We start from the raw sequence: 27,610 nt of genomic DNA on the forward strand, positions 1-27,610 counted from the left end.
TCCCACAGACCCTCCAGGCAAACTCTGTATCATGCTGTGTAGATTTACCAGCTTGCTCTCTCATTGCTCTGTAATTGCACTTTTATTAGCTAGACTAGTGCTTTACATCCCAAATCCAAATCCAAAAAAGCTTTATTGGCAGGACCAAATACATTTAGCATTGCCAAAGCAAAATAGAACATTAACGTGGGGGGGGGGGGGGGGGGGGATTGTGGGAATAAGGGAAGGACATGGGTATACAGTCCATAGGAGGATGTACGGGATGGTATGGGGGGGATGGGGTATATAGTCCATAGGGGAGGGGGGTATAGGCATACAGTCCATAGGGGAGGGGAGTATGGGGTTATACAGTCCATGTGTTATCATGTTCCTCTCAGTTGGTGGCAGGCCGTGACATATCGGGCAGCTATTTGCACAGTTTCTTCCTCTTCCCCCAGTATGATATAGAGTTTCCTCTCCTCATCTGTGGAGGTGAAATCTGCAATGTGTGCGGAGAGTCTTTGGAAATGGGCGGTCCTCAACGGTGTATATTTGCTGCAGTGTAGCAGGAAGTGGGCCTCATCCTCCAGGACCCCCTGGTCACATTGCCTGCACAGTCTCTCCTCCCGGGGCTTCCATGTCTGTCTGTGTCGTCCTGTCTCTATCTCCAGGTTGTGGGCACTCAGACGGTACAGGCTCAAGGCCTGTCTATCTTTGTGGTGGTGTAGCCTCTCCAGATATGGGGCCATTGTGTACTCCCTCTGTAGTGATTGGTAGATAGTGAGTTTCTGGGAGTTCTTTATGTCACTTCTCCATTCCTCTATGTATCGGTCCTTGCAGCTTTCTATCATTCCTTTTTACATTGTCTTAAACAAAAACAAACCTAATTACACCAGGCACTGGACCAGCCCTAAATCACTTTTTCTTTTGATCTCCCCTCCAGCTCACACTTCATTTTAATCTCACCAGAGCATACCGCGTACCACCTGGCCAGTAAGAAAGTACCACCTCTGGTACGCGTACCACAGGTTGAAAAGCACTGCCCTAGACCACATATAATGAGGCAATCAGTGATGGAGAACGAGAGTAACTACATGACCAAAAGGATATTACAGCTCACCCTGGAAATCATCTACCTGCTGACTGGAGAGGTGAGGAGGATTCTGAGAGTGTCACATGACACAACTCATTTCCATTATTCAAACACAGACCTGAGTGGAGAGGTAAAGTAAAACATCACATGACATTCATACAGTATCTCTATTAATACAACATAGACCTGACTGGAGAGGTGAGGAGGCTTCTGGGAGAGTCACATGACATCACTCTCAACCCTATTATTAAAACCCAGACCTGAGTGGAAGGGTGAGGGGTATTCTGGAATGGTCAAATAGCATCACTCTTGTACAGTCATTCACAAAATACACACCTGAATTAGAGGTGAGGAGGAGTCTGGGAGTACTGTGTCATAAATGTATTTCTTCACAGACTTTATAAATTATGTTTTTATATCTAGGATTATGGACCTTTAAAGAAGTCTAATGATCACCACAGACCCGGCAGCCATCCACGTGTATCAGGAGGGTGGAGTAGAACCCAGAGCATGGAGCCTGCACTTCGCTGTATATCCTCTGTGACAATTTTACGACTGACCAGACAAATCACTGAGCTGCTGACAGGAGAGGTGAGCAGTGCAGGGAACCATGGGACATTATCCAGTAACACAAGAGGCCAGTGGCGTAGCTAAGGAGCTGTGGGCCCCGATGCAAGTTTTACATTGGGGCCCCCCCAAGCACTCTATACATAACAATTGATACGGCGCAACAAAACCTGCCAATGACAACTACAGTGTCAGAGGTGCAAGAAGGGGATGGGGAGCAGTGTGTTAGTGATTACTACTATTCAAAGCATCTACAGAAGTGATTATTATGAGCACAGGACCAATAGAGAGCTAATAATGTAGTTGAGGGAGAGCCCTTCGGGGCCCCTCTGGCCCAAGGGCCCCGATGCGGTCGCTACCTCTGCACCCCCTATTGCTACGCCCCTGCAAGAGGCGTGTCTATATGGTGACTGTATCATTGTGTGTGTCAGGTTCCTATAAGGTGTCAAGATGTCACCGTCTATTTCTCCACGGAGGAGTGGCAGTATGAGGAAGGAAACAAGGATCTGTACAAGGACATCATGGAGGCTCATCCAACTCTTGTGAAACTGGGTAAGATGAGTTTCTCTTATTATGTTAGATTATTGGTTTATGTCTCAGGGTAGCAGCTCAAAAAAGGTGAAACAGCGATAAAGAATAAAAAGATATTTAACAAGATTTTTCTTTTAGGAGACCTCCATGACGATGAAGTAGATGAAGATGATCTTTCAATAATTATTAAGAAGGAACCCATCTCAGCTGAGGAAGATCTCCTCCACCCTGACATCTCCTCGCAGAAACATGACACACGACTTTCACCTATTCATAATAAGGAGGAAAACTTCCCCCTCTCTGATGTTTCCTCAGACAGTTTCACCCAATCTTCACCTATTCATATTAAAGAGAGTGTTTCTGCCACTCCCTGCTGCAATCCTGGCTTGTAATTAACAGTTTTAGGCAGTGTTTACAAACAAACTAACCAGCTTCTAATAGGCTCAGCTAAGCATAGTGTATGAGTCATTCAGAGTATGCAGGGGGCCTGCAGAGGGTGTGTATCGCTTCTACCAATCACAAGCAGCCCTGCACATTCCACACAATCAATCCTTAGCCCGACAAACAGGACAGAGGAAAGATACATTGATTTATTACAGAGACAGTGCAGTTAGGAAAGACTGCAGTAAGCCAGAGCAGATTAGAACAGGCATAGGAACTTATAGGATAGAAGAACTAAGGCTGAAAAATTTGTTACAGAGTCTCTTTAAGGAGGAACCAATCTCAACTGAAGAACATCTCCCCCACCCTGACATCTCTCCACCAACACTTCATACACAGCCTTTGTCTTCTCATGTTAAGGAGAAGGCCCTTCTAGCTCAGTTTTCTCACTCAAAAACCTACAGTATGAGAAGGTCTCTGTTGATGGTAGAGAATGTTCTTTTGGGATCTGACCAACATGTTATGTCAAACTTACTTGTTGTTCAAACCCATAATGAAGATAAACCGTACGGTTGTTGTGGTTGTGGGAAGAGCTCTGAGACTAATGCAGAACTCATGAAACATCGTAGGACAGAAGCCATACTCCTGCTCCGAATGTGGGAAGTGTTTCCTCTACAAATCCCAGCTTGTAACACACCAACGCATTCATACAGGAGAGTGTCCATTTTCTTGCTCTGTGTGTGGGAAAGCCTTTATAAAAAATGCTCATCTTGTCACCTACCAGAGGTCCCACACTGGGGAGAGGCCATTTCGGTGCCCAGACTGTGGGAAATGTTTCACCACCAATTCTGTTCTTCAGACCCATTGGCGCATTCACACTGGTGATAAACCATACTACTGCGATGAGTGTGGGAAATGCTTCATCTCGAAATCCCGCCTCACCAAACACCGCAAGTACCACAGCCGGGTGAAGCCATTCTCCTGCCCTGAACGTGGCAAATCTTTCCTGAAGCAGCCTGACCTCAACCGTCACTTCAGGATTCACACGGGGGAACAGCCATACAGCTGCTCTGACTGTGGTAAACGATTTATCCAGAGATCCAACCTTCTCTTACATGAGCGTACTCACGCTGGACAGAGGCCATACTCCTGCACCCAATGTGGCAAAGGGTTCCACTGTAAGACAGCATTAGCCAAGCATGAGACCATCCACACACAAATGCAGGTCTCCTGTCCTCCTGAGACCTCGAGCTTCTCTCAGATGCAGCGTCCACCATCGGAGACAAATAAAGATGTGCACTTTTAAAGACCGTATAAACATGAATGGGTCACCTTTCACTGGCTACCGTATAGTAAGTAACCATGTGTTAATATATTATAACCCTTGCCAGTAATATCTATGTTTTTAATACGGTATGTACATAAGGAGCTTGTACTTCCTAGCAATACACAGAATAATAAATGTGCTCGGTTGCTTTTGTAGTATTTAAAACCTTTGCATGGTTCGGAAAGTAGGATTTTACTAAAAACTGTGAAAGGGACAGTTAATAAAACATTTGAACCTACTGCAGGATAATATCACCATTGTGAAAGAGGCAGAGGCACAGCCTACTGCAGGATAATATCACCATTGTGGGAGGGGCAGGGACACAGCCTACAGCAGTATAATATCACCATTGTGGGAGGGGCAGGGACACAGCCTACTGCAGGATAATATCACCATTGTGGGAGGGACAGGGAAAGCCTAGACAGGGCAACATCACCATTGTGGGATGGGCAGGGACACAGCCTAGGCAGGGTAATGTCACCATTGTGGGAGTGGCAGAGGCACAGCCTATGGCAAAAAAGTCACCATTGTGGGAGGGGCAGAGGCACAACCTACGGCAAAAGAATGTCACCATTGGGGGGGGGGGGGTCAGAGACAGCCTAGACAGGGCAATATCACCATTGTGGGAGGGGCAAGGACACAGCCTATGGCAGGATAATGTCACCATTGTGGGAGGGGCAGAGGTACAGCCTATGTCAAAAGACTGTCACCATTGTGGGAGGGGCAGAGACACAGCCTACTGCTGAATAATTTCACCATTGTGGGAGGGGCAGAGACACAGCCTACTGCAGGATAATGTCACCATTGTGAAAGAGGCAGAGGCACAGCCTACGGCAAAAAGAATGTCTTCATTGTGGGAGGGGCAGAGGCACAGCCTACGGCAAAATAATGTCACCATTTGGGGAGGGGCAGAGACAGCCTACGACAGGGCAATATCACCATTGTGGGAGGGGCAGAGACAGCCTACCCAATAGCAGCATTAAATGGCCTTTGTCTGCCCTCCCTCCTCCCACTAGCACAAGCAGCTCCTGACTCCCTCCCAAATTATCTGTATTCTCTTCTCACCCCCATAACAGTATGGGACACTTGCACACAGTAGCGAAGCAGGTTGTTGCTTTTTGTTGTTGTTATTACAGAGTACCCAATGTAGTTATAGAGCGCAAGAACCATTTGGATGTTTTTCAAAAAGACAAAAGTAACCAAAAAGCTCCACCTCCTGAGAAGCTATGCCAAGCAGTGGTGTAGAAATAGAGGATGCAAAGCAGGGCCGGATTACCGACCAGGCAACAAAAGCAGTCGCTTGGGGCCCCATTCAGAGTCAAAGGGGCCCCATTAGCACATAAACCAGCCCTTGCCATCCTGTCAGCGGTGGCTGGATGGTATAATGGTTAAAGGGACTCTAAACAGTGCAGTAACTATGGAAAGATGCATATCATTTTAAAGCTCTCTTTCTCCTCTTTCCAATGATATATAAACAGCTGCTCTATGCCTTTTAGTTTTCGATATTTTCGCGATTGAAATCGCGGCCACAGGACGACTTTTCTCCAAAGTCAGCGGTGGCTGGATGGTATAATGGTTAAAGGGACTCTGAGCAGTGCAGTAACTAATGAAAGATTCATATCATTTTAAAGCTCTTTTTCTCCTCTTTCCAATGATATATAAACGGCTGCTCTATACCTTTTAGTTTTTGATATTTTCACGATCGAAATCACGGCCACAGGATGACTTTTCTCTAAAGTTGGCAGCTTGATTCAGCACAATGCAATGAAATATAAGGAACCCAGGGGGATATAATTACAAACATCATGCTGGTAGGTGTGAGGATGTAATGAATTAGTTGTGGGTATGCTTAAAGGCATATCCACAGGCACTGCTTGGAGTCCCTTTAAGGGCTCTGCCGCTGACACAGGAGACCAGGGTTCGAATCTCAGCTCTGCCTGTTCAGTAAGCCAGCACCTATTCAGTAGGAGACCGTAGGCAAGTCTCTCTAACACTGCTACTGCCTATAGGGCGCCTCCTAGTGGCTGCAGCTCTGGCGCTTTGAGTCCACCAGGAGAAAAGCGCGATATAAATGTTATTTGTCTTGTCTTGTCAAATGATGCCGTGCGCTGCTGATTGTCTTCAGAGCCAGGCTCTCCTCCTAGGTCCCCCTCCTGCTACTGTGCGCTCTGCCGCTGCCCACTCCACCCTCCCTTCCCACAGAGAACCACAGCTGCAGCAAGAATGATAGCAGCAGATGGCAAACTCTCACTCACCTATCCATGATCCAAGCAATAGAGATCCCGTCATCTGAAACCCATCTGTCTCTTCTACAGTGCAGCCGCTCGCTCTGAACTTCCTGATTCTCAGATCAGACATGTAGTAATAGTAGTAGTAACAGAGTGGCAGCACTCTAGAGGAGACAGATGGGCTCCGGATGACGGGACCTCTATTGCTTGGATCGCAATAGGTGAATGTGATTCATCTGGTGCTGTCATTCTCCCCCACTGCGGCTGCCTTCTCTGCTGGACTATCGTATTCACTGGGATGGAGGCTGCATGGTGGCTGTCTAGTTTGGGAGGAAATTGGTTGTTCGGTGGTGGGAGTGGTTATGTAATTCTGTCTGGGGAACGGCTTCCGGTTTGGCGGTGTCCAGAGCTTTCTGCTATTGCCAGGCTGGAGATGCAGGGGGAAAGTGCTGCTGCTGTGATATCTGGCACCCTCTTCACAGGGGTGCCCCAGCCCCTGAGTGCAAATGTCCCAGCCATTCATCTCTCACTCTGCATTTTGCCGCTGCTATTCCCTGCATTGTGCACCCACAGAGGAAAGCGTGCTGTTGCCCATAGCAACCAGTAGCTCGGCTGCCCGGTGTGTGCGACATATTGCTGTGCAGCTGCATCTTCTGATTCTATTACGACATGATGGGGGGGCCCAAATCAGTTACTTTGCTTAGGGCCCCATTTAGCCTTAATCCGGCTCTGATGCAAAGGCTGCAACTGCACCAGAGCCCCTGGAACTAAGGAGTCCACATTGGGGGCCTTCTCGGGTTTCAGCATAAGCTCTTTGTTGGTTTAGTGGTGCTAATGAACGCCTCTATATGTGCTTTGAAAAGTGGTAATAATTACCAAACTATTCAATTTATTCTACTTACACGTCCCTCAGAACAGTGACTGTCATTGGAAAGCTGGTTTTGGTGGTCTGTAACATGCGAGTATTATGCATTGAAGCCAATGTTAACTGAAATTTAAAAAACAAACATACTTACCTGAGGAGAGGAAAGACTCTGGTTACTATAGAGCCTTCCTGCTCCTCTCACGGTCCACTCGTTCCAGTGCTGTCACCTCGTACCAACCTGCCGCCGCAGGAGACTTCAGCCTGAGTGCTACTGAAGACTTCCAAAGCTTCCCGCGGTGGCACAGAGCAGTACTGCTAATGGGGGAGCCAGCACTGGAACAAATAGACCCTGAGAGGAACAGGAAGGCTCTATAGGACCCAGAGCCTTCCCTCTCCATGGGTTAATAATTTTTTTTATTATTTTAGTTTACATTCATGTTAAAGCGGATCCGAGATGAAAAACGAACTATAACAAGTAACTTGTCTATATATCTTATCTAAAGTTTAGATAGTTCACACAGCATATCTAGTTGCAAACAGCTTCAACAGTTTATTATTATTTATTCCTGTGATACAATGAGGGCAGCCATGTTCTGTTTGTCACATTACACACAGGCAAGCTGATAGCATCTCCAGCCCTCAGCCTGTGATAAATTCACCCCCTCTTATCCTTCCTCCTCCCCTCTGCCTGTGAAATCTCTGGCTAGCAACACCTCCTCCTGCCCAGACTGAGCTCCCATAAGCCCTTGCTACAGTGCCAAGGCACAGGAAAAGCTGTGGGCGAGGCATGTTTAGTTTATAGCAAATTAGAGTATTAAAACAAAAACAAAAAAGTATTTGGCTTGAGGAATGCCCTATAAACTATATGAAAGGAACACAATTATGCAATGAGTAAAAGTTTATCTCGGATCCACTGGGGAGAGGGGGTCAGGGTAACATTTTGATGTCACTGATCCCAAATACAATAATAGTAATAAAACTAATATGCTAGATATTATTTAATTTACCTAAAACTGGTTTCAGGAAAGCAAAGTTAATTTAGCATATTATTAATATTTTATACCCTGTTATATATGGTGCCACATTGCTGCAATATACATATATTTTTATGTAAATGCATTGGTTGTAGTTTTCATCTTGACCACAAGATGGCAGAAATAAAGCTCAGTGCCTCATTCAGTCATGCATGAAACGCAAGCACAGGAAGCTATGTGGAATGCACAACACTGAAGTCACCCTAGTCTATAGAGAAGCAGAATACACGCAGCAATGCTTTGCATTTTGGGTCCACTGCCGATGTGGCTGGTAATATGACTGTGCACTACGATTCCCAGGATTCACCTCACTTTTCAGAGGAATAATAGCCAGGCAGCACTAGATGATCTCAGAGTATTGCTGTGACTGAAAGCAGAAAAGAGCATGGGGGTGCAAAGGATGGCACTGAGAAGAACTGCATTATTATAATCCAGAGGATGAGGAGGGGAGAGATGGTTCTATAGGTAATGAGGATTGCATGAATAGATTTAGCTGAATCTTTACTTAACATAGCAATAATCATTTTATAGACAAAGAAAATATTTTCAGTGATTAGTCAGACACCTGGTACTGTCCATCAGCACTCAGAGACAGTTCATTATGTGCTATCAGCTGGATTCTCCCAAACATCTGTTGTAAAACTGCTATATGCACAAATTACATAATAATAATTTACCATAGCTTCTAGCTGTCCCTCTTTTGTAGAGACAGCCCCTCTGTCCCTCTTCCACATTTGTCCCTCTCTCAGGACTGATGTAGACAGTGGCGTAGCTAAGGAGCTATGGGCCCTGGTGCGAGTTTTACATGCCTCGCAGCCCCCCCCCCCCCCCCCTCCCCAAGCACTTTATACAAAACAATTGATATGGCGCACCAAAACCTGCCAAAGACAACAACAGTGAGGTGCAAGAAGGGGATGGGGCACAGTGTGTTAATGATTACTACTATTCAAAGCATATTTAGAAGTGATCATTACAAGTACAGAACCAATAAAGAGCTAATACTGCAGTTCAGAGAGGATCCTATGGAGCCCCTCTGGCCCAAGGGCCCTGGTGCAGGTGAGACCTCTGCAAACCCTATGCCACTGGATGTAGAGATCTATATGTACATATAAGTATTTTTCTACTGAAAATGTGTTTAGCTTTATTTCCACCATTTACATTTATATACTGGTATTTCTTAATTTCATATGTTAAAATGAAATAAAAGGAATTATGATACAAAGGATCAGTGCAGTTTGAATGATAAAATGACATCTTTTGCTCCTGAATTCTTAGTGGTATGCATGACAACGGGGTGTGGTGGGGGCGTGGTTAGAGGTGTGGCAGAGGCATGTCTTATGCCTGGTACACACCATGCAATTTCCCATCAGATAGATAGGTCGATAGATAATTTCCGACAGATCCGATCGGATTTTTGATAAATTTTCTGCTTACATCTATGCAAATCGATCAGAAAAATGATCGGAAATCAGATCGGTCCTGTCGGAAATTATCTGTTCGACCCATCTATCTGATGGGGAAATTGCATGGTGTGTACCACGCTTTAAAATGTCCCTCTTTCTTATCACAAAATGTTGGGAGGTATGATAATAATAAGTATTAAGGGTACTTTCCACTACTGCTGCGCGCTTTCTGCGTGAAAATCGCAGCAACTAATCCGCATGCGGTTGCGGTTTCGTTGCCGTTTCTATGCGGATTTTCACGCGGAACCGCTCACAGTTTTCACAACTCGATTTTAACCATGTCAATGCCGGCAAGCATTGACATAGGTTTTTAGTTAAAAACGCGCACAGAAACGCCAGGAAAACCGCAAGACTAAAACGCTTGCGGTTTTCCTATTTAGTTACATTACCGACGAATCGCGTGCGGCGTGCGAATTCTGATGGTTCTGCCGTGCAGATTTTTTCTGCACGACAAACCGCACAGAATACCGCACAAATGGAAACAGTCCCATTATTTTGAATGGGTTATGCGAATCTGCATGCAGAAAACGCATGCAGATTCGCTGTAGTGGAAACGTACCCTGAAAGTTAGTCTTTCCATTTCAATCTGTAGTCTGCTAAGCATTGACTTAACAAATTTTGACAAACCTATTTGCCAGGTTCTGCTAAAAACCCTGTGGACTGGATGCATTTTATACTCACAAAGACAAAGCAATGAATTAGAAATTTTTGCCATCAGTGCGTTGCAATTCCTTTGGATTGTAAGCTTGCAAGGGCAGAGCTCTTTCACCCCTTTGTGTCTTGAAATGTTGTTACACATTTTATTCATCACTTTTGTCACTGTAATGACCAATTTTTTTTTTAATTTTTTTTGGGGGGGGGGATGTATTGTACTGTCCATGTTTTGATTTCAGTCAAATTTATATATTAAATAAAGAGAATTCCTTTTCTGGACAGGGGCCATCTTGGCTCCCACAGGATTGAACCTATAAAGAGAATTCCTTTTCTAGACAGGGGCCATCTTGGCTCCCACAGGATTGAAGCCATAAAGAGAATTCCTTTTCTAGACAAGGGCCATCTTGGCTCCCTCAGGATTGAAGCCATAAAGAGAATTCCTTTTCTAGACAAGGGCCATCTTGGCTCCCTCAGGATTGAAGCCATAAAGAGAATTCCTTTTCTAGACAAGGGCCATCTTGGCTCCCACAGGATTGAAGCCATAAAGAGAATTCCTTTTCTGGACAGGGGCCATCTTGGCTCCCTCAGGATTGAAGCCATAAAGAGAATTCCTTTTCTAGACAAGGGCCATCTTGGCTCCCACAGGATTGAAGCCAATCCTGATGTCATTTCCTCCCTTACTCCCCCGGCATTCCCCCTCCTCCCTGTGGCATCTCCCCTCCTCCCCGCACTATCACAGAGCGCAGCGGGGAGGAATAATGGTAGCGCACAGTGGTACTTTACAATTATTTTACTATTGCTAATAGCACTGCAAGAGTAGAATATAGGTACATTTACTTCATCACCTTCATCCATCTCCTCCCTCTGCTGCTGAAGATTAACTGTTTGTGACCAGCACAGCAGATCAGCTGTGTCACTTCCCACACTCTCCCATTGTGTTTATAAAAGCCTTGTATGCCTCTCATCACTACACTGGCTGCAATGAGAGACCACTTCTCATTGCCTTTTTATTTAACCCTTTCATAAAGAAAAGGGAGCAGGTGTTATTACACACCATGCAGGTAAGAGAGCAGGAAAAGAAGATTGTACATTTTCAGTAACATTGCTGGCCACAAAGAGTCAATCACTGAGCAGCAGAGGGAGGAGATGGGTGGGGTCAGGTGATCTGTGCTCACAAAGGAAGTCTGGTTGTTGCCACCACCAGTTTCTCTCCATTTACTTCATGTGGGTGATGATGGGACCGGATGACCGGATGGGGGATGGAGTGTGGATGCTTCACTGAGCGCTGTTCAGTTCAGCCATGTAACATCTTAATTTGACAACAATTTTACTGGTATTTAAGCAAGTAATATAGCATGTGTGGTGCACATAGTACAGTGCCTCTGGGTTCCCTGCTTCAAATCTGTGCCAGGATACTACCTGCATGGAGTTTGTATGCTCTCCCCGTGTTTACTTGGGCTTGCTCCAGGGACTTTAGTTTCTTCCCACATCCCAAAAACATACTGATAATTAATTGGTTTCCAACCAATATTAGCCTTAGACTATGGTAGGAACATCAGAACATGACTACAGTAGGGATTAGATTGTAAGATCCTCTAATGGGCAGTTGGTGACAGGGCTGTGGAGTCGGTACAAAAATCTTCTGACTCCAACTCAGACTCCAAGTCCTCAGTTTATGAAACCACGACTCCAACTCCGACTCCGGGTACCCAAAATGGCTCAGACTCCGACTCCTCGACTCCAACTCCTTAGTCTAATACTTAACGACTCCTGACTCCGACTCCTCAGTTTATGAAATCAACGACTCCAACTCCGGGTGCCAAAAATTGCCCCGACTCCTCGACACCACAGCCCTGGTTGGTGACATGACTATGTACTCTGTAACGTACCGCTGAAGATGGCTTCTACAAATGTATTTAGTGGAATACATTATAAGAGGATGTTGCAGGAATGAAGGCGAGAGATAATGAAAGCATGTGCTAGGAATCTTATGGTCTCTGGGGACAGGAAGGGTATATGGTGAGATTTTGTGTACAGGTGGATGTGGCATATACTGAAGAGAAGACAGTTGGCAGAAGCAGAGAGGTCAGTTATAAATCTCACAGAAGATCTATTATTAATAATAATACTAATCTAAATAAGAATTGTTCAGTGGACCTGAACTCTTGCACAGGACAGAAGGAAAACAGAGAAATGCACCCTGTAGGTATTTAGAGAGTTTAGCCTGTTTAATTCCCCCTCATTTGTTTCTAATCACAACTGTAATTTGATTTCTCAGCTTTGTCAACTGGCTGCCCCGGCAGAGAAGCTAATTTGTGCATACAGGATGTTAACCCTATGTCTGCTTCCGTGAAAGCAGAAAGTAGACAAACTGCAGATTTATTGCAGGATTTGTATCAGCTGTAACAAAGAAATGTTTTTTTTCCTTTAGGATTATTATGCTGTTGCTTATCTTTTAGAGCAGAGAGGAAGTTCTGAGTTCAGGTCCGCTGTAATGTCAAACAGAGCTTTGTTGCTTTTCTCTAATGTATGTATTCTTTTCTGCTTCATAGAGCAGCAAGGTCTAGCCACCAAAATGACTCAATCCACAATGCAGAAGGACTGGACTCACGTGACTGAGAAAATATTAAAGCTTACCTTGGAGATCATCTACCTGCTGACTGGAGAGGTGAGGAGGATCATGGGAGTTTCACACGCTATCACTCTTATGTCTACTACTTAAACACACACACAAAGCCCTGTGCAGATTACAATAATTGGTTTGCTGCCTCTTTAAATCTTAGAAATGTTTGCACAGCGGAAGCGCTACATAATTAAGTCCAAATGTATGACAATGGATGTCAACTGAGTCCCAATGATCTTCCCCTCAACTGAGTGCAACATAAATGGCACCTCCCCTTCTTAAAGTGAATCTCCAGACTAAAAATCTACTCAGCAGCACTGAAAAGGCTTGGTGTTTCTTTAACAGTTTCACAGCATCAGAACTTTGTTTTTCAAGCCTCATTTTTAGCTGCACAGAAGCTAAGCTTCGCCCCATCAAAGAAAACTGCCTGGGCATTTTTCCCCTGATGCTGTGCAAAGCATGATGGAATTTCTGATGTTGTTGTTTCTCATTGCCTAGCAGCTGGGAGGGGTTATCAGGACACAGGACGGTTGCAACTGTGTCTCATGCTCCCTGTCACCTCCTTTTAACCAAAAAGATGGCTGCCCCCATGAAATCACAAACATTTGCCTGTTCTTTTAAAACAGGGTGGGTAAGAGATTATATTACCTATCTATTTCAATTAACATAACTAATGTAACTTAATGACAGTATGTTTGTTTAGGCTGAAGTTCCTCTTTAAAGAGAGCTCCCACCACACTTGTAGTATGACACTTACCATCCCCTAACACTTTCTGTTGGGTCAGTTGGGAGCGTTATCAGATCATCCCCCACCTCCCTGACAATTGCTGGTCCTCTACTTCATAGTGTGCTAATGTTCATAGCATGTACATAGCATGTCATGGGTGACGAAACATGTTGGGCGGAGCTTGGATGCAGAAGTAGACCCACATGTCACCTGACCGGCTCGGAGTGAGAGTGTGTGTGGATGGAGCTGTACGCGTGGCAACGGATCAGTCTGGAGTGAGACCAGGATAACGGGGACACTTCTCTGCGCCAGGGGCGCCGCCAGGCACCAAGCAGACCAAGCGGCTGCTTGGGGCCTCATGTTTTTAGGGGCCTCGGAGTCTCCGTGACGTCGTTATGACGTCACACCGTCACTGTCCTGCCGCAGCGGCTTCTTGGTACGGGCTCAGGGGGCGGGCAGACTCCGGCGAGGGGAAGGCTCTGTCCCTGCCCACCCACCAATAGAGCGGCTGCTTGGCCGCTTTAGTTCCGCCCCCGCCCACTGCTCTGCCCACCCTCCCTGAAGCCGGGTGTATGCGCCGCATACTTCCGGTTCTGCGTTCCACATGGACTGCAGGAACCGGAAGTACAAATGGTGCATGACTCCCGGCAAAGCCACCAATCTCCTTGCCCGCCTGTCTGCCTTCTACCCCTGCTCCCTGCCCGCTCGCTATCTATGGGGGCACCTACTTATGCCTAGCTATCTACCTATGGGGGCACCTAGCTACCTTTAGGGGCACCTAGCTATGCCTAGCTACCTATGGGGCACCTACCTACACCTAGCTACCTATTGGGCACCTACCTACACCTAGCTACCTATGGGGCACCTACCTACGCCTAGCTACCTATGGGGCACCAACCTACACCTAGCTACCTATAGTGGCACCTAGCTACCTATACTGGGACTCCTACCTACCTATGGAGCACCTACCTACACCTAGCTACCTACAGGGGGCACCTACCTATGCCTAGCTACCTATGGGGCACCTACCTACCTATGGGGGAACCTACCTACGCCTAGCTACCTATGGGGCACCTCCCTACGCCTAGCTACCTACAGGGGGCACCTACCGACGCCTAGCTACCTATGGGGCACCTACCTATACCTAGCTGCCTATGGAGCACCTACCTATGGGGCACCTACCTACCTATGGGGGAACCTACCTATGCCTAGCTACCTATAGGGGCACCTAGCTACACCTAGATACCTATGGGGGCACCTAGCTACACCTAGCTACCTATGGGGGCACCTACCTATGCCTAGCTACCTACAGGGGGCACCTACTGATGCCTAGCTACCTATGGGGCACCTACCTACGCCTAGCTGCCTATGGGGGCACCTACCTACGCCTAGCTACCTATAGGGGCACCTAGCTATGCCTAGCTACCTATGGGGCACCTACCCACGCCTAGCTACCTATGGGGCACCTACCTATGCCTAGCTACCTATGGGGCACCTACCTACGCCTAGCTACCTATAGTGGCACCTAGCTACCTATACTGGGACTCCTACCTACCTATGGAGCACCTACCTACGCCTAGCTACCTACAGGGGGCACCTACCTATGACTAGCTACCTATGGGGCACCTACCTACCTATGGGGGAACCTACCTACACCTAGCTACCTATGGGGCACCTCCCTACGCCTAGCTACCTACAGGGGGCACCTACCGACGCCTAGCTACCTATGGGGCACCTACCTACACCTAGCTGCCTATGGAGCACCTACCTATGGGGCACCTACCTACCTATGGGGGAACCTACCTATGCCTAGCTACCTATAGGGGCACCTAGCTACACCTAGCTACCTATAGGGGCACCTAGCTACCTATGGGGGCACCTACCTATGCCTAGCTACCTACAGGGGGCACCTACCTACGCCTAGCTACCTATGGGGCACCTACCTACGCCTAGCTACCTATAGGGGCACCTACCTACGCCTAGCTACTTACGGGGGTGCCTATTTACGCCTAGCTACCTTTACTGGGACACCTACCTATTACACTCCTCCCCACTTAGTGTCTGTCACCCTCCTCCACACCCCATTAGTATCACCCACCTCCCAACCCAGTCAGTGTCACCCTCTCCCCACCCAGTGTTATCCTCCTCCCCACCTAGTGTCATCCTCCTCTCCAACTAGTGTCATCCTCCTCCCCTTCCAGGCAATGTCACCCTCCTTCCGCCCAGTGTCGCCCTCTCAGCCGCATCCAGTTTCACTATCCCACCCTACTCAGCAGCTCCATCCCGCCAGCACCCAGTGGGCCAGAACATTTAATTAAATTATGTCTAAGGTAACATTTGCTGCATTTTTATATGTGTATTTTTCATGTGTGGGTGGATAATGCTTACTGAATTTTAACGTGTGGGAGGTAATATTTTCCTAATTTCCGATTTGATGCATTTCATATGTCAAAAGTAACGTTTGCTGTATTCCATGTGTTAGGGAAATCATTTGCTGCATTCATTTGTCGGAAGTTGGGGTTGTTGCATATCATGTTTCAGATGTAATGGTTCTTGCATTTCATGCATTGGAGGTAATAGTTGTTGCTTATTATGTGTCGGAAGTAAGGTTTTTGCATACCATGTGTGAGAAGTAGGGGTTGTTGCCAGGGCTATGGAGTCGGAGTCGAGGAGTCGGGGCAATTTTGGGCACCTGGAGTTGGAGTCGTTGATTTCATAAACTGAGGAGTCGGAGTCAGGAGTCGGATGATTTTTGTACAAAATCCACAGCCCTGTTAAGTATTAGACTAAGGAGTCGGAGTCAGAGCCATTTTGGGTACCCGGAGTCGGAGTTGGAGTCGGGAGTCGTGGTTTCATAAACTGAGGAGTCTGAATCGGAAGATTTTTGTACCGACTCCACAGCCCTGGTTGTTGCATATCATGTGTCAGAGGTAATGGTTCTTGCATTTGATGTGTCGGAGGTAACGGTTGTTGCAGTTTATATGTCAGAGGTAATGGTTGCTGCATTTATTACTTGATGGTCATAGTTGGCTACATTTGCTGCTTTGGGATCATTGTTGCAGCATTTGACATTCTTTTGTCATCTCATGATTACTAAATGGTATGCTAATAAATAGCAGTTTCTGCTGATTTATCATCTGCGCATCCATGATGCAAATCTTCTTTCTCACCACATCATGGCAGAAACACTGCTTCCTTATAGTTTGTGGCATGTCTAATTACTCTTAGGCTCCCTGCACACTGCATGTGATTCCGATTTTTAATCGTTACTGCATGCTGTTTTTTCTGCGTTATTCTGTTGCTAGCATTCAGGGAAAATTGGAATCGCAAATCGGATTTGCAGTGTGCAGGGAGCCTTATGCTGGGTACACACTATGAGATTTTCTGGTCGACTTACTGTCAGATGGATTATTTCCAACATGTCCGATTTGCTTTTCGATTGTTTTCCGAGCATTTTCCGATCGATTTCCGTGCACTTTAATATGAAATCGATCGGAAAGCAAATCGAACATGTTGGAAATAATCCATCTGACAGTAAATCGACCAGAAAATCTCAGTGTGTACCCATCATTAGAGTAACTTTGCCTAACTGTTGTGGGAGGAAACTCTGGCCTGCCGCCTCACTGTTATGCGTTACCTATGTTAGCCCCGCTCACATGATGTCATGACCATGCCCATTTTTTTGCAGCGGCGCGCTACGCGCGCCGCACTGACGTACCTTAGCACCTATACTGTTGGCTGCGATCATGCTTGGGGCTGGTGTACCGGGCTGGCTGTGTGCTCTGTTGTGCATGCTTGGCCGTGTTTGCTCCTGCATATCACAGCGTTCTGTGCTAGTGCATTACTACCGCCGTGACCTCTTGTGCAGCACTTTACAAAGTACATAGCCATGTCACTGACTGCTCTCAGAGGAGCTCCCCATTTAATCCCTACCATAGTCTAATGTCCTACTTATGTATTTTTTGTTTATGTATTTTTTTTTCTTTTTTAGGGGGGGGGGGGGGGTAAAGTCTACCGCTTTCTACATTGAAATGTTTGTTTTGTTTTTTTGGTCCATATTGACATGTAAGCATCATGCAGTTGGCTCCACTCACATGTCATGGCCACACCCTGGCTCCACCCACATGTCATGTCACGCCCACTTTCCCGCGCAATGAACACACCCCTTTTTTCGGCGCGGCGCGCTTCGCGCGCCGCAGGTTGTGGGCCTCGGCCTGCAGTCCGCTTGGGGCCACAAAAACCTTAGCTGCACCCCTGCTCTGCGCCCACCACTGGCCCACAAATGGTGGAGAGCCTGCAGCTAAATAACGCTGTGTTTTCTATCAAGACACGTTAGTGCAATAGCTTTTTATTAATAATAAATGCTTTTGGTTTTACACCATGCAAGGCTTTTAATTTGATGTACATTGTGGATGCTATGATATTGGAGCATTGGAGGAAAGGATCTGTGGAAGGAGAGGGCCAGCAATTACCTTGGAGGTGGGGGATGACCCGATAATGCTACCAAGGTACCAAATGACCCAACAGAGGGTCTTAGTGGATGGTGAGTGTAATACTATGGGGTGGTAATGGCTCTCTCTATCCTGGAAAATGTAATATATTCCTGTTGCAAGCTGGTTGGGATCTCCATAGAGACTACTTAAGAAGGGGAGGTGCCATTTATGTCATCCTGCTGAGGGGGAGATCATTGGGGCTGTTACAATCATTTGACATTTATTGTGGTACATTAAAACACTGGCCTGACTGCAGAGGTAAGGAGCATTCTTGGAGTGTCACATGACATCACTCATATCTCTAGGCATAAAACACAGATCTGATTGGATGGTAGAGGAGAATTCTGGGAATGTCACATGACTAGTTTCAGGAACTGGCCCCACGGCAAGCCTGCAGAGACTATTCCTGAGCAGAGGGAGCAGCCTGATTCAAACTAACACAAGACTGTCGCTCTCAACCACACTCTGCATGACGCCAGATGTCACATGACATCAATCCAGATCCTCCGCATACCGGAAGATATGCGGAGCTGTGCAGGGAGGATGGAACGATTGCTGGAACGAAGCTTGGTATGTATAGCGCTGGAACGAAGCTTGGTATGTATAGCGGCTGCATCAGGGGGATTTGGGGGGTGGGGGGTGCTATGACTAACATACCTAATGCTGCTTAGAATGTACAGGAGCCCCTACACCTAGCTAACTTATATTGTGGCGCTCCTGTAGCTAAGGAAACCTTCTGAGCGGCATTCCCAACACTGTGTCGGGCATAGAGCTTTCTGCAAAAATTCCTTGCCCAACACAGTGTTGGGCATACCGCTCAGGAGGTTAACTGTCATTGCAGGTAGACTTCAAAGAAGTGTATATGTTTGCTTCTGACATGATACAGACAGTTGCCTACACACCACTCTATTCATGTAATTTGCCTATGGCAATGGCTGGCAAATTAACAGTTTCCTTATTTTCTACTGGCTAGCTAAACATCCCCTTACTGCAGTTTACAGGAAATGGAATGTAAATGAACACTGCTTACATACCATGGTATTTTACACAAACAACAGAAAGACAAAATGGAGGCTCCCACAAGATACGAGTTAAGAAAAATGGCTACCATGTCCTGTATACTTTCCCACTGCGTATATCCTGACACAACTAGCATTATAAAACAAATATGTTTGGATTACTTAAGAATAATCAGACATTATATAATTTATCCATGTACTGTTTTGTCACCATATAGGATTACACCATAATAAACAGGACATCTGGAGTTATTTTGACGCCCACAATGTGTCCTGGTATCTCAGGAGGCTGGAGCAGAGCCCAGAGACCCATCACTGCGCCTCCATCTTCCCCCTTAAAATCTGACAGAAACAACAGTGAGAAGATTCTAGAAGTCACCAGCAGGATTACTGAGCTGCTGACCGAAGAGGTGAGCAGGGGTGGGAATTCTGGGACATTTTTCAGTTTCATCAGTCATGTGTCTGGAGGGTGACTATCATTATGTGTGGCAGGTTCCTATAAGGTGTCAGGATGTCACCGTCTTTTTCTCCATGGGAGAGTGGGAGTATATAGAAGGGCATAAAGATGTCTACAAAAACGTCATGATGGAGAAACAACTGCCTCTTCCATCACCAACAGGTAAGAGGAGAATTTCAGCCTACTTTTATGATGGCGTAGAAGCAGTTGTGCTGATCCTAAACTTGATTCTACTTATTCTTGTCTGCCATTATAACACTCCGCTACAAATTGCCTCTTCAAAGAATCTTTCTCTGTTAGCATTGATGTCTTATCATCTTACGATAGTCCTGTAGTGTCACCATAATGCCTTTTTTTAATAGGCTTAGTCTCTGGACCTTCTCAACCAGATGTTTCTCCATCTCTGCATTGCGAAGATGAAGACCCTGGCGTTGCCACCGATGACCCGCCTGCCATAGTCTCTTCACTTGTGGAACAAGATTCAGCGTATGTATTGGAGAACACTACTGAGACACCAACGTCTTGTGATGAAGAAGATAATCGATCCCACACTGATGACTCTGCAGATCCAATAGAATATACATCGTTTCTGATTAAGGAGGAACCCCTCTCTTGTGAACAAGACTCTATGAGCACAGATCAAGATCATTCCATGTCCCATATCTACAAGGATTTTGACCACGAAGTGGCCTCTTCTGACCAGTTTCATAGCTATGATGGATTGGAGCAACAGCCATTCTTTTTGGAAGACCACTTCCCTTTACAAAGGCAGATTTCTTGTCCTCCTTCCAGGATACAACCATTTGGGGGATACCAGAGGAAAATCTTGAGACAGAAGGCCTATGCCTGCTTGGAATGTGGCAAATGTTTTCGTTGTAAATCTGACCTGGAGGTCCACCACAGAGGCCACACCGGTGAGAAGCCATATTCCTGTAACCAGTGTGACAAGCGCTTCAGCAGGAAGTCAAACTTGGTCATCCATCAAAGAACTCACACAGGGGAACGGCCTTTCTCTTGCGCTATCTGTGGCAAAGGTTTTAAAAATAACTCTGATTGCGTTATTCACCAGCGTATCCACACAGGAGAAAAGCCTTATCCTTGTTTTATGTGTGGCCGATCCTTCGTCAGCAATTCCCATCGCGTATCTCATCAGCGGAGTCACATGGGAGAGAAGCCGCATGCCTGTTCCCGCTGCAGCAAGTGTTTCAGAAACCGATCTGACCTCCTCATCCATGAAAGAACACATACCGGGGAGAGGCCCTTCCCCTGTCCGAAGTGTGGGAAAGCCTTTATGTGTAGGTCATCTCTAGTGAGACATCTGAAGCGCAAGAGGCATCGAGATCACGAGAATGACACTGGTGGCATCTGAGGTTTTCTTTGTTGTTGTTTTTTTATGCTAGACAAAGTGAAAAATAATTTCAACTCATTTTGGGGTTGATTCGTGTAGCGCTGTTAATATTGGTGTGTGCAGACTAACCACAGTTATCGAGCTACAGTACATAAGTTGTTATGGTAACACACAACATTACTGTAGCAATACCCGTGTTACCCATGTACTGCAGGTCCCGCTTATTGAGCAACGTACTTTGCTGGCGTTTGTACTGGTATTCGGCAGACATCGAACGGCAATATTAAGGGCGTAAATCAACCCCAAAATGTGTTGATATTCCACTTATGTTAAAAAATTGCAGGCTACTTACGTATTATCTTGTTACCCATGAAAGTTGATGCAGATCCTGCCTGTACACCACTTGCAGACTGGAGGACACCTGCATTTAGTACCCTGTGGTGGAAGCCCACCTGCTCATAGGCCCGCAGGGCAGCAGCAGTGGCAGGCTGGCAGCAGGAGAGTTGTGCATAAAGGCAGCAAAGATAGTCTGGCCTTTGGTTGAGATAGGCAGAGATGATGACAGTGATGGTCACTTTGAACTGCCGGCGCTCAGCATGGCAGATCACTGGGCCTCTCAGGCTGGCGTCAAGTTTAATGTTCCTGGTGCTCTAACCGTAGCCAAGAAATCTAAAAAGCAGAAAGCCCTGAGGCTGAACATCAGCGCCAGAGAGAGAAGATGCATGTACGACCTGACCAATGCCCTGGATGAGCTGCTGCCCATCATCCCCTATTCCCAAAGCCCCTCAGTGAGGAAATACTCCAAGATTGCCACTTTGCTCCTGGCCAAAAACTACAGGTACTTGTGTATTACCTCAACTAAGTCCAGGCTATCTCTGCTGCTGCGGCCCTGCACCCTGCCCTGGGCACCTATGAGCAGGCAATTGCCACCGCAGGGTATCCATTCAGCACCAGGCTGCCAGCTTCTGCCCTGGAGGCTGCCTGGATAGACGCTTCCAGTCTGTGCAAGCAGCGTGTAGGCAGGATCTGCACCAGCTTTCATGGTGGACAGGATAATACATAAGCAGCCATATCTACTACACACATCAGTATTAAAACAAGTGATTCTGTAATGCAATGTTCTTAAAGACGATCCATGTTCATTTGCAGTCAGCAATACATGTCTAAAACGGACAGATATTCAAACAGCAATATTTTCCATTACAAATGGCTATTTCCTCACAGAGTCAGACTCGGCTCTCTTCCCCTGGCCTCTCTTTTCCCCCATTCCATGAGGAGCGTCAGTGTGGCCCATGTCACAGGAAAACAGGAACGTGAAGAAGCAGGAAGAGGATTGAGAGGAGGCTGCAGTATGTCAGGCAGTGAGAAGGTGGCCAACAGTCATACATTGCAAATGTAAGTTGTGTATTTACTTTGCAGGGGGTGGAGGACCGGGCACGCTGTTGGCAATGTGGACCAGGCCACTACTGACAATTTGCAGCCTTACCTTTGTATCTTTAGAGAATCTTTTTTTCAATATGATTTATAATACACTTTTATTATTATTAACTATTTCAGCCCGCAGGTATTTTTTACCTTATGGACAAGAGGAATTTTTACATTTTAGCGCTCCTCCCTTTCATTCCCCAATAACTTTATCACTACTTATCACAATGATCCCAGAGACCGCTCTTCAGTGACAGCTCTCCCAGTGATAGCCCTTCAGGGACAGCTCTCCCAGTGACAGCCCCCCAGGGACAGCTCTCCCAGTGACAGCCCCTCATGGACAGCTCACCTGGGGACAGCCCCTCAGCGACAGCTCTCCCAGGGACAGATCAAATCTGGAAGTGGATGGCTGCCGGCACTTTGGGGTTCACAGCCGTATCACTGGGGGTGAGGATCGACAATATTATCACCTTGACCATATTACAGACACAGCGTGCTCATGATAAATTAGCGAAATTAGACCTTAAGGATCGGCATCAAAAATAAAAAAGACTGTTGGATCAGGCACTGCAGTTAATTCTGTTTTAATAGTGTTTTCAGTGTGAATGAAATCACCACTTGTATAAAAAATTCTTGCATTCAAAGAGGCAGGTACAAAAAGTCATGTGCAAACATCTTGTGCATTCAAACAACTGCATGAAGAGAATGTCCTACCATATCAGATGGTAGCAGTGGTGGGTGCAGGGCAAAAACGATAGCCTAACAGCCGTTTCGCACGGCGGTGCTTTTTCCGAGGCTGATCTACGATACTTATCACAATGATCCCAGAGACCGCTCCTCAGTGACAGCTCTCCCAGTGACAGCCCCTCAGGGACAGCTCTCCCAGCGACAGCCCCCCAGAGACAACTATCCCGGTGACAGCCCCTCATGGACAGCTCACCTGGGAACAGCCCCTCAGCGACTTCTTTTCCAGTGACAGCCCCTTAGTGACAGCTCTCCCAGGGACAGCTCTCCCAGGGACAGCCCCTCAGGGACAGCTCTCCCAGTGACAGCCCCCCAGGGACAGCTATCCCGGTGACAGCCCCTCATGGACAGCCCCTCAGCGACTTCTTTTCCAGTGACAGCCCCTTAGTGACAGCTCTCCCAGGGACAGCCCCTCAGTGACAGCTTTCCCAGTGACAGCCCCTCAGTGACAGCTCTCCCAGTGACAGCCCCTCAGTGACTTCTCCTCCAGTGACAGCTCTCCCAGGGTCAGCCCCTCAGTGACAGCTCTTTCAATGATAGTTCTCCCAGGGACAGCCCCTTACTGACAGATACGCCAGTGACAGCTGTCCCAGTGACAGCTCTTCCAGGGACAGACGCTCAGTGACAGCTCTCCCAGGGACAGCCCCTCAGTGACAGCTCTCCCAGGGACAGCCCCTCAGTGACAGCTCTTCAAGTGACCGCTCCTCAATGACAGCTCTCTCAGGGACAGCTCTCCCAGTGACAGCCCCTCAGTGACAGCCCCTCAATGACAGCTCTCCCAGTGACAGCCCATCAGTGACAGCTCTCCCAGAGACAGCCCCTCAGTGACAGCTCACCCAGTGACAGCCCCCCAGTGACAGCTTGCCCAGCAACAGCCCCTCAGTGACAGCTCTCCCAGGGACAGCCCCTCAGTGACAGCTCCCCCAATAACAGTCCCTCAGTGACCGCTCTCTCAGTGACAGCTCTCTAGGGACAACACCTCAATGACAGCTCTCACACTGAAAGGCCCTTGGTGACCGCCCTTCCAGTGATCCCCTCAGTGACACCCCTCCCAGTTTCAGCTCTCTTAGTGACAGCCCCTCAGTGACAGCCCTTACATTGACAACTCTCCCAGTTACAGCTCTCTTAGTGACAGCCCCTCAGTGACAGCCCCCCCCAGTGACCGCTCTCCCAGGGAAAGCCGCTCAGTGGCAAATCTCACAGTGACAGCTCTCCCTGTGACAGCCCCTCAGTGATGGCTCTCCAAGTGACAGCTCTTCCAGTGACATCTCTTCCAGTGACCGCCCCTCATAGACAGGTCTTCCAGTGATCGCCCCTCAGTGACAGCTCTTCCAGTGACCGCCCCTCATAGACAGGTCTTCCAGTGACAGCCCCTCAGTGACATCTCTTCCTGTGACTGCCCCTCAGTGACAGCTCTCCCAGGGACAGCCCCTCAGTGACAGCTCACCCAGTGACCGCCCCTCAGTGTTAGTTCTTTCAGTGACCGCCCCTCAGTGACAACTCTTCCAGTGATCACCCCTCAGTGACAGCTCTCCCAGGGACAGCCACTCAGTGACAGCTCTCCCAGTTACCGCTCCTCGGTGACAGCTCTCCCAGTGACCGCCCCTCAGTGACAGCTTTTCCAGTGATCAACCCTCTGTGACAGCTGTCCCAGTGACCAATCCTTAGTGACAGCTCTTCCAGTGATCGCCCCTCAGTAACAGCTCTTCAGTGATAGCCTCCTCTGGCAGACCTCCAGTCAGGCAGCTCAAATGAATTACCTTGTGTTTTCCTGCTGACTCCCTTCTCTCCTTTTACGCAGCCACCATTGCCAATGCATCTTTCAGCTTTGCCTCTGCTGCCCTGACCAGCATCCAATCAGAGTGGACCCTCCTTGTTATTGGCTTGTTGGCAGGTGAGGCACTCATGGGAGACGGGGATGAAGAGTCACATTCTGCTGTTAGTGCGCTGTGAAAGCAAGGGACAGGAGATAAGCGGCACATTTAACGGGGTTAAGGGTGGCAGGAGGGTGTAGCACTGAGACACTTGTGTGTTGTTGGGAACCACTGCAAACAGCAATAAAAAAACTGATCGACATCCTAACACTTAACATAGAAATGTAAGGCCTAACATGTGTGAAGTACCGTATGTAAATAAAGAAAATAAAGCACTTTCATATTTGACCATGTGGAAGCAAATACAACATAAGCTCGTTGTAGTAAACTCCAAAGAACAGGGAAAAGTGGTTCACTATATCAGAAGTTAACTATATCAGAAATCGGCCCAGCATGCCCCGGTACATTCTCTGCTGCAGAGAAGCAACTCTATCCTCCCATTGGGGGTACAGTACAAGCACTTGCACATTTGGTAGACTACAAGGTAAAGTACACCTTAGGGCCAGGTTGAAAAACTGCTAGTACAGTATCCAGTGCTCCTTAGAAATTGCAGCCGTCACTGAATAGAGGCAGCCACTTGCTTCCTGTGAGTGGCTCCTATACCTCCGCAGGTGGGACTTACAGCACATGTCCTGCCAAACCTTCTGCTCACACTTGAGCCAGTCATGAAGCCTCTCTTCAAAATGCAGCCAATCATGATAAGCCACTCGCATCTGTAATACGAGTGGCTCCGATACCTCTGCTGGCTGAACTTAGCACTCTCCTCTTCACTCTCCTTAGTTTTGCAGCGAGTAGGCCCGCTCTGATCTGCACTACAAGTGAAAGTAGCCTGTACTGTGCTCCACACGCTACCAGGAGTATCATCGCTAACAAGGGAAGAGATACCCGGGAGTGCATACAATCCTGTGGGAGGACTGTGATGATACTTTAATCAGTGATTGTAAAGTGGAAGTGGTAACGCTGCATCCTCTTTTGTTTACATTCACATTATTTCTCATTTTCCCCAGGCTGCTTATCTGTACAGTACTGTATATCCAGCGCCAGTGCCATTCTTCTTGTCTTACAAATATTATCAGGCATCAGCTCACCTGCAACCAGCCTGAAGAGAGCAGCTGACCTTGGGTTTCACACTGACATATAACGCATGCCCTGCCCACTGTTTACTATATCCTGGGTCAGCGTCACATAGGGGCTAAAAAACATGTTTACTATAACAGAAGTTTTATTATATCAGAGTTTACTATACCAGGCGTTGCACCCATAGACTTATAATGGAGACTGGCCAGGACCTGGAGAGGTAGTTTACTATACCTGATTGTTTACTATACCTGAGTTTATTATAACGAGATTATACTGTATGTAAATTTAAAATATTCTTGTAAATGTGAGCTAGGCCCCACCCCATCTCCCTACTAAACCTCAATCGTTTCAAAGACCCAGTTGGTGCACAGTTTTATGTATGCATTTACTAAATTATTTGTAATGAAGAAATTGTGCATTAAAATGTCTATGAAAAATGTAATATGTTTTGCCAAATAAAAAAAGAAAAATACATGCTGTTGACAATCAGTGTATTTGTAAACAAAAGGTATAACAATGTCCTTCCAATACCTGCAAAAACGTCATCAGCTTTCCCACTAAGAGCTTCTGCTTCATGGAAATCTCCATTGAGGGCTGGGGCCCACTAGAGCAATTTTGGAGCATTTAGAGAGTGATTAGGGAGTGATTAAAAATGCTAGTGATTTCTCTAAACGCTCAGCTAATGTTAATGGATGGGCCAAATTCCACTGGAGTGATTGCGATTAGCAAAATCGCTATCGCAGGACATGCAGCATTTTGGTGGCATTAGCGTTTGTGTTTATGCAATGTAAAGTATATAAACGCTGGTGTAATCGCTCATGAATCGTTACACATAGCGATTTGAGTGCAATTTTAAATTAATTCAAACTGTTAATAAAATTATGATATATTGAAAAGACCAATCTGACCGCAAGACGCACCTAATTTTAGAGGACAAAACCAGGGGAAAATGTATATACTAAACCTGGTGAATCCATGGTGAAGGGGCATCTTGTGGATTATGCCCCCTTTGTACCTCATGCCCCCTTGTACCTCTTGTGTATCCCTGTGTCCTCTGTCCCCCTTGTGTCCTCCTCTATGCCCAGTTGTCCTCCGTTTGTCCCCCTGTGTCCTCCTCTGCATGAGCAAAGTACATGGAGTCCCTGACATTGTGGTGGGTTGGAGGTTCGTATCGGCAGGTGTTCACAAGTCAGGAACTCCCTGTATTTGGACTATAAGACGCAGTGACCTTTTTACCCCACTTTTGAGTGGGGTAAAAGTGAGTCTTAAAGTCCAAAAAATACAGTAAATTGCAAAATCGCTACACAATCGCTGGCAAAAAGCTTACACTTTTTAAAATCGCTACAAAAATCACCAGAAAACACTCAAGAAATCGCTTACATAACGCTCATTAAAATACTTGCGATTTGTAGTGGGTTCCAGGCCTAAAGCAAACCAGAAGTGAAAATAAACTTATGATATAATGAATTGTATGTGTAATACAGCTAAGAAATAGAACATCAGTAGCACAGATATGAGTCTCATATTGTTTCCAGTACAAGAAGACTTCAGCTATGCAAAAGAGCTTCTCTGAACTAATATAGTCCTGTTTTCTGAAGCACTTAAAGTGAACCCGAGGTGAGAGTGATACGTAGGCTGCCATATTTATTTCCTGTTAAACAATACTAGTTGCCTGACATCTCTGCTGATCTATTTGGC

At 46.7% G+C, this 27,610-nt stretch overlaps 1 protein-coding gene across 2 annotated transcripts; it reads left to right on the forward strand.

Annotated features, from left to right (window-relative positions):
- The first annotated feature begins 3,067 nt into the window (after window positions 1-3,067).
- LOC137534586 (oocyte zinc finger protein XlCOF8.4-like) lies at window positions 3,068-26,386 on the forward strand. Of its 2 annotated transcripts, none has more exons than XM_068256153.1 (5): window positions 3,068-3,903; window positions 12,675-12,790; window positions 19,203-19,394; window positions 19,477-19,603; window positions 19,804-26,386. In XM_068256153.1, the coding sequence occupies exons 2-5, from the start codon at window positions 12,698-12,700 to the stop codon at window positions 20,808-20,810; spliced, it is 1,419 nt and encodes a 472-aa protein (XP_068112254.1). In that variant the 5' UTR covers window positions 3,068-3,903; window positions 12,675-12,697; the 3' UTR covers window positions 20,811-26,386. The 2 variants fall into 2 exon arrangements, with proteins under 2 accessions (XP_068112254.1, XP_068112253.1); XM_068256152.1 differs by lacking the exon at window positions 3,068-3,903 and adding an exon at window positions 8,263-8,470.
- The last annotated feature ends 1,224 nt before the right edge of the window (window positions 26,387-27,610 follow it).

The sequence above is a fragment of the Hyperolius riggenbachi genome, chromosome 10 (assembly GCF_040937935.1).
Source record: "Hyperolius riggenbachi isolate aHypRig1 chromosome 10, aHypRig1.pri, whole genome shotgun sequence".
NCBI lineage: Eukaryota > Metazoa > Chordata > Amphibia > Anura > Hyperoliidae > Hyperolius > Hyperolius riggenbachi.